General features: G+C 44.8%; 1 protein-coding gene across 4 annotated transcripts in view; it reads left to right on the top strand.

Moving 5' to 3' along the window:
- SIPA1L2 (signal induced proliferation associated 1 like 2) overlaps positions 1 to 7649 on the top strand; it is a 177764-nt gene that overhangs the window by 90751 nt on the left and 79364 nt on the right. For all 4 annotated transcript variants that reach the window (XM_077751641.1, XM_077751640.1, XM_077751638.1 and 1 more), the window contains exon 5: positions 4410 to 4584. In XM_077751641.1, the coding sequence (XP_077607767.1) occupies positions 4410 to 4584 (175 nt within the window). The remainder of the gene's footprint in view (positions 1 to 4409; positions 4585 to 7649) is intronic.

Here is a 7649-nt window from a genome sequence, read left to right as displayed (position 1 = left end):
AGATAACTTGGACGGGAAACTGAGAAGTAGGCACTGAAATACATGCGATTTTTTTTTCAAATGAGCGGAAAAACCAAAAGGATAATAGTGATGTGTATTTCTAGAATCTCCTAAGGAAAATTCTTTTGCTCATTTTGGAGAGAATATGAGGTGTTTTTTGGTTGACCCTGTAACACCAGTGTGGAATATGGATGGCATGTTTCATACTCGGATCACTGGAATTCTGAAAGTGCTGAAATAGTGACTTTGTGTAAAGAATAAGCACTGCGTGATTAGCCAGAGGAAGCAGGCACTATAACATTCAGATTGAATAAGCATGGGACCTGTCTGTCTCAGGAAGGAAGGCTGACATGATTAAAAACAACAACGAAATCAAACCAAAACTCCAGCCTAGAGCAGTTGACTTGTAAATCTGTGTGGTACACAGAATAGTCTGACCACCATCATGACCAGTAAAGTGTGTGGAATGTGCCACATGGCCACGAAGCTGGTGAGGAAAACGTAATTTTGGAGGGATAGAAGGCTGTATCAGTGCTGGTCCAGAGCCTCTCACGTTCAAGCAGGCTTGATGAGAAGAACAATAACTTTCATACCTTATTTTCATGTTTCTTTTTATGACTTTGCACATCACAGGAGAATGTGGTAGTTCTGGGTCCCTTTATGTTGCTGGTGTATCTGGTCCTCCCTTGAAAGTATATCACTTGCTGTATAGCAGGGGCTTGGCGAATGAGGCATGTGGTTCCCTCATGCTGCTCTAGAAAATTCCACAGATGGCCCATGATCCGCAGGCCTGAATCCTAAAGTCCTCAAGGCCCTGAGATGATCCCAGCAGCTAGAGTTGACCGTCTCCTCACAAAATGAAGCACAAATCTGAAAGGTCTGTTTAGAAGAATAGGTCCAGAAGCTATGCCAGGCAATTTGTTTTTATGCCAGGCAGTGCTTTTAATGAACATCTTTTTATAGTCCGATGTCAAAATTGATGCTTTGAAAATTGGGTTCTGCTTTTAAGTAAACCAATGCATTGTTTAGCGCTAGTTGTATTTTGTGTGTGTGTGTGTGTCTTCTTTGTCAGTTGTATTTGTGCGACTTTGGTATGCTTTCTTAATGTGGCACACAGAGGTATATATATATATATATATGCACTCCATTCTTTCAGATTGTTCAGGTGCTTGCGCAGAAAGACTCNAAAAAATTAAAAAAAAAAAAAAAAAGAGACTCAAAAACTTTTGTTACTTTATCTACATAAATTCACCTGTCAACCTCTAAAATCCCATTTTTCCTTTTTTTAAAAGACTCTCCTAACTTACATAACAGATAGGTTTCTAAAATTATATGGGTTGAAAATCCAGGTAAGTTACAGCGGCTCCCTCTCTAAGAAGATCACAGCATCTTGGACAGAATGGCTAATTTGTCTTGCCCCCTCACCCTAGATATTGACGTTAGTTTGCATACCATGCTTGCTTCAGACGGAGTCACACAGGTCTAAACAAATCTTCAAGGTTGCCATGAGTAACCTGACCAGAGAGAATGTCCTGGAAGGAAAGGGTTTCCCTGCACACTCCAGTGTGTTTGCGAGACAATCCAGAGGCTTTGTTTTCGTCACCTTCGTTTAAATTTAAATTTTCTTGTCAATGATGACTGGGCTTCAGGCCTTGGGAACAGAGCGGTCAGTCATTACCTCGTGCACTAGGTCAGCTGTCTGTGCAGCCTGTCCGTGTGTCCAGCTCTCCACACTGAAGCAGGATGGGATTTCGACAAGTGGGTATTTCTGGTCTGCGACAGCACTGACGCCTGAGAGTCAGCCGAGTCTCCTCTCCGCCCCGCCCCCCCGCCCTGAGACTGTGGGGCTGGCTGTTGTCCAAGTCAGAATGGCTAAATCAAGGACAGCGGGATGGGTCAGAGAGATGGGGGTGGCCTGAGGTCTGCAAAGCTTGGATACGAACCCCATTCCAAGAGAATGGGGAATTTTCATACTTGGGAGATGGGATCTCCCCTTTGCTTTGCACCCTGATTAACTGGAGGCTGCGTCACCAGCTTTGTGCAGGTTTGTTGCTACTGTAAGAGGAGTGATGGCCGTGTCGCATTTCAGTTGTTTTCATGAGGCTTATAAGAGATTTAAGTCAGGGGTGTCTGTACACAGTTTTTCATTCTGTTACTGTTTTAGGGGAATGGCAGCCCCTGTAACAGGCAAGCCCCAACTGTTTGCTCTAAGTCCCTAGAGATAGTTAGTTCCATTTTGTGGCCTTCTCATGGTAAACATGTTGGTGAAATGCTGTGCGTGTGCCACAGGACATTTTCACTGCAGCAGAGCTCTGGTCGCCCTCAAGAACACCTGTGGGCTTTGAAGTCTTTTGGAGCACATCCCTAATTTCCATGGGCCCCGAGGCTTCCCGGAGGGTAGGCGGATCCTGTNGTGCTCTGGTGTTTGGCCTTTGCCAGAACAAGAGTCCATAAGGAGTAGCAAGTCCAGAAGACTCAGGAATCACAGAGGGAAGTTGTGCCCGTCTTATGAGCGCTCTGCTTAGCGGGCATGAGGCCACACCTGCCCAAACCGCGGGGCCCCGAACAGCTTTGCTCCTTTGGGCTTCTTCCCAAAGGAGTGGATGTAAGAAGAGACAGTGGCTCCCCGCTGGAGACTCCAGGGAGGCTGGGACGTTGCAGGAGTGGCCGGGGGGCGTTGGAGGCCGGCTGGCGTGGGTCGAGGTGGCCAGATGGCATTGGCCCGTGGCCCTGGCAGCACTTCGACGTGAGCAGCAGGTAGAGATGCAGAGGACAGGCCGTCAGGACTGAGCTCCCGGGATGTGGGCGATGCGCGGCCGTGTCTCCTGGCTTGGGAGGAGGCGGGGGGCTGAGGGACGCAGGGGGCACGTTTAGGCGTCAGGATGCTGTTCTAGTCTCGTGTTTCCTTAGCATGCTTTAAGATCCTGAAACGCCTTCCGAGTCACTCAGGAACAATTGGAATTCATAATGAAGTAACGGGAGGCATTCTGATTACACTTCACAGTTGTTTTTTTAGGTGATGGTCCATTTGCAGTAAATATGGTGTCTCATTTATTTGGATAGTTGAGTTGATCTGAAACATTTATTCCTCAGTCTGTGGATGAAGGGAAAGCTTTGTGTCCTTGACCCCACTAAAGATCTAGTTCACTCCACTGCATGATAGTAGCTGTAAAAGAACTTGTGCACAGCGTCTCCTGTCCCCACACTCAGGGCACGCANAGCAGTTAGTCCAGGTCAAATGCATTCAGAATATCATGGTGGTTGCCTCTCTGTCCAACTGTAAATGTATCCTAACGTGCAGTGAGGTACCTCCTATAGGCTGTTTAGATCACCCTGGCAGGCAGCTCCCTACCCTTCTTGGATTGTGTGTCATCATTAGGTAACGGGGATGAGACTGCTTTTACCACTTCACCGCTCAAGGGAAATGAATATCGTTTTGCCTTATTTTCTGGAGAGTCAGCTATACATTTTGATTAAAGGCTCTGTTTTATAGCTCGGTAATGCAAGTGAGCAGTGTTATGGATTGATGCCTTTAGGAAGTCGGTGATGTCTGATCATCTATCCGTTTTTGAGGCTCAGATTGCTGGTAGTAAGATTAAGTGCTCTGATTTCATGACTCAGAAGTTGTTTCTCTTTGAATATAATAAGAAAACTGTAAAAATGGTACTGGTTTCTCCCAGGCCTTGGGAGAAAGCAAGCCTTTGGCTAGCGGCTGGATAAGAGATTGTATGATAGAATCACGGCAAGGTCTCTTCAATCGCCATTAAAATTCTTTACGGCCCGTTGTATATTTAGCAGATGTTTTCTTTTTAAGATAGTCAAAAATATAGAAATAACTGTAATTGTATACCCAGAGTTATTTTTATGGGAACAAAACATTATTCTATTTATATACCTATATCACAGTTTCCATTGGGATTCCCTCCTTACCAGACCTTAATCTGGTTTGCGTTTTCATTACGGTCTTTCATAGTTTCCTGAATGTTCAACTAACAACAAAAAAAGGCATCAGGAACCAGAGAGGGAAAACTTAAAAAGTTGTGGCCTATTTTCTCCCCCTAACTTGGAGGACAATGCTTCTTACTAAATGAAGGGTATAAAATTAGGTATTTCCACGGTTGTATTTTTAAGTAGATGCCTGTACTTCTCTGTCCATTTGGAAACCTCGTCGATCCCACATGGCCACACATTCTATTTCTTAGGATTCCTGCTGTTTCTCCAGCTGCATTTGGGGGTTTCTGGGTTCGTTATGAATTTGTAGCATTTCATGAAGTGACACTTACTTATTACTCTTTTGCTTATTTGCTTATGGAAATTGTCCTGGCAGGCTTTCTGTAGTTTTAATTTTACTGCAAGTTAGCATGCCCGACAACTCTTTGCCAAGTAATTACATTTCTCCCCCATTTCAGCTGAGCTTTCAGCACAAGATTGGGATCCTTTACTGCAAAGCAGGCCAGAGCACAGAGGAGGAGATGTATAACAATGAGACGGCGGGACCAGCTTTTGAAGAATTCCTTGATCTTCTGGGCCAGAGAGTCCGACTGAAAGGATTCAGCAAATACCGAGCTCAGCTGGACAATAAAAGTAAGCTTCCTATCTGTGTGTGTGCACAAATCGAATTCTCCTAAGGTAGGCAATACCGCATAAATCTAAGCGAGCAATCGCGTGCCCTCCTGTTCTTGACCCGAGCAGCAGCCTGGCCAAGCTTATTCGGGATAGAGTTTAGATTTCCTCAGACAAGCAGAGGAAGCACATTTCTCAAGAGGTGTGTGTTTCACACAAGCTCAGAAGGTCAATTCTTTTTTTGTAACACCCGCAGAGAGATTCCCCAGTGCTTCCTGAAGGATCTTTTAATATTTCCTTCTTTCCTTTAGCCTCCCCTCTTCTGCTGTACCTTTGTTCCAGAATATACCAAGGCTAGGCACTGCATTCGTTTCTAAAAGACAAAATATTAGCGCATCCGCTCCTGCCATGGTCTCGGGCTTGTTCTGTTTATTTCTGTTTTCACGATGTTAACTGGGGAATTGACGTGGTGGTTAAAAGCTGATGCATCCTATTTTCCAGTGACCTTACCCATGTCCCCTTGAGTGGGGCACATGTGAGCTCTGAGGTACTGATTTAAAACACAGACTCTCCGCCTCCTACGATATGCGCATTTGTCTTGTATCTTCATTTAGGTAATCATATTCCTTCTGGTCCTCATAAATTCTAAAAACGTTATCTTTGTACTTGGCGCTGTTCGATTTCATTGCTATCAGCCTTTAAAATACCAGCCAGAGTAATTTTTGTGTATTTTGGAAAATTCTCCTTATTAACAAACAATTAACCACTGACTCTTAATAAAAGATGAGCAGTGGGGCGCCTGCGTGGCTCAGTCGGTTAGGCGTCCGACTTCGGCTCAGGTCATGATCTCACAATTCCTGAGTTCGAGTCCCACGTCAGGCTCTGTGCTGACAGCTCAGAGCCTGGAGCCTGCTTTGGACTCTGTGTCTCCCTCTCTGCCCCTTTCCCGCTCATGCTCTGTCTCTCTCTCCCTCTCCAAATAAATAAACATTAAATAAAAAAATAAATAAATAAGATGAGCAGATAGATTCTACAGTTGGAGGATGTGGGAGAGCATGGAGCCCACTTCTGGTAGGGGTGGTCAAGTGGGAGCTTTTCCCCATGGGGCCATCTGTGTGAGGCCATCTGAGGTCCCATGGCTCTGTGCTCCTGGTCTCCTCTGTCACCTTGGACCCTCACTGATTCTCGTCTACATCAGGGTGCTACTGGGGCTTTGTGTGCCTGTCAGTCAAGTCCGGCTTTTTGTCTTGTTTTTCTGGAAGTTAACACCTTAGAACTGGATGATAAGACCTAGAGGCTGTGTTAACTTGTACGCGGGCCCCTGTGTGTCCTTCACACACGCCAGGGCTGGAGTTTGATAATTGTATTGAATGCCTGTGGCTCATGCCTCAGATCTGTAAAGACTGGAGAATAATTTGTGACACCCACTGTGAATATCCACCCATTTGAAGAAAAATCACTGAGACGTTGCCTGACTTTTCTTCTTTTTTCTTTGCCAACTCCCTTGCCTGCAAATCACTACCCACTCCCTAGAGGTGTGGGCATGCTGCCCTTTGGGACGTCCTTCCTGGAAAGCCACTGCTGACATGGATTCATTATCATCCATGCCTGTCATCTTTCTTCAGCGGGGTGGATTGAGGAAACGTTGTAAGAACTTCTGATCCATCCGTCTGTAAAATAGCATTCTAGATAGTGTAAATATTTTCCTATGTATGAGAATGGACATCAGCTTTGAAGTTTTGTGACCTAGGCGATGTCCTTGATACCTCACATATGCAGCACTAAGCACCTTTGCTCAAGGAAATGATAATGCCAGAACGAGATTTTGACACTTTGATTCTCATAATCAACGAATCCAGAGTATTTTTAGGAGTAAGGCATTCTGTGAGATGTGAAGTCTAAGACATCCCTTTAGTAAAGAAGAAGTTTCTAAGAATTACGTTTCATGACATGCTCAAATAATAGTATGTCTTTCATGGAACAGACACACACACACAAATCTTGCTTCTTACATTTACAAGAGTGGTAGTTTTCACCTTGTCCTCCCTCAGGACCTTGGTCGGATCTGGACCTCAAGGAAAATTGACAGTATTGGGCTGGAGTATCTGGGATGTCCTTTCTGGCTTAGAAATGGGTGCTTTCTGCCTCAAGTGCAAAGTGAAATGCAGTAGGAACAACAGGAACTTGAGCCACTAAGATGCTCTCTGCTCAGCGGAGTATGGACCCCAGGCCATGGACCGCCCCTCTCCAGTCTGGATGCAGAGGATCCAGGGACCGCCATGATGGCTTACAGCTCTTGTCCAATAGAAATATTTGCAGCAGATCCTCAAACAAGCTCATCTGTTTACCTTCTCCATTACCGTACTGCCGTACTGATATTTAAGATGAAAACTTTCAGAAAGTATAATTTCAGAAAGCCGTCTTGTAGTACTATTTGGGAAAGACTAGTGACGATCTTTTTTTTTTTTTAATTTTAGAGAAAGTGGGGAGAGAGTGTCAGTAGGGGAAAGGGACAAAGGGGGAGGGGGGAGGGAGAGAGAGAGAGAGAGAGAGAGAATTTTAAGCAGGCTCCACGCTCAGCACAGAGCCCGATGTAGGGCTCAATCCCTGACCCTGGGATCTTGACCTGAGCCAAAATCAAGAGTCAGATGCTCAAGTGACTGAGCCCCCAGGTGCCCCAATGATCATATTTTTACAAGTGTTTTTCCCCCAAAATGCATTTTTCTTCCTTCATTGCAATTTCCCAAAGCCGAAACCTATTGACCAGACTACTACCTACCTATAAGGAGTTCTCTAACTGAATTGTAATCATCTGAATAGCAGTGTGTTGTGACGAGAGTCATTGAACGTGCTGGGTTATTTCATCCCCTGACCTTTGTGTTATTAGCCAGTCAGTTCTTCACAGAAGAAGACACTCATTGCTCCCTTATGACCATGCTTCCTCACTTCCAAAGCCACATTCACTGTCAGGGTCTTTCACCAAGACATTTGGAATGGAATGTCACTTTCCATGATATCCTATGAAAAAATAACAAATATGTATTTAATACATAGTTAAAAGAGAAGATTGCTTTATTCGAGGACCA

Source organism: Crocuta crocuta, unplaced genomic scaffold, assembly GCF_008692635.1.
Source record: "Crocuta crocuta isolate KB4526 unplaced genomic scaffold, BGI_CrCroc_1.0 scaffold59, whole genome shotgun sequence".
Lineage (NCBI taxonomy): Eukaryota > Metazoa > Chordata > Mammalia > Carnivora > Hyaenidae > Crocuta > Crocuta crocuta.
Note: the sequence above shows the minus strand (reverse complement) of the source record. Positions and strands in the feature narration are given on the sequence as shown.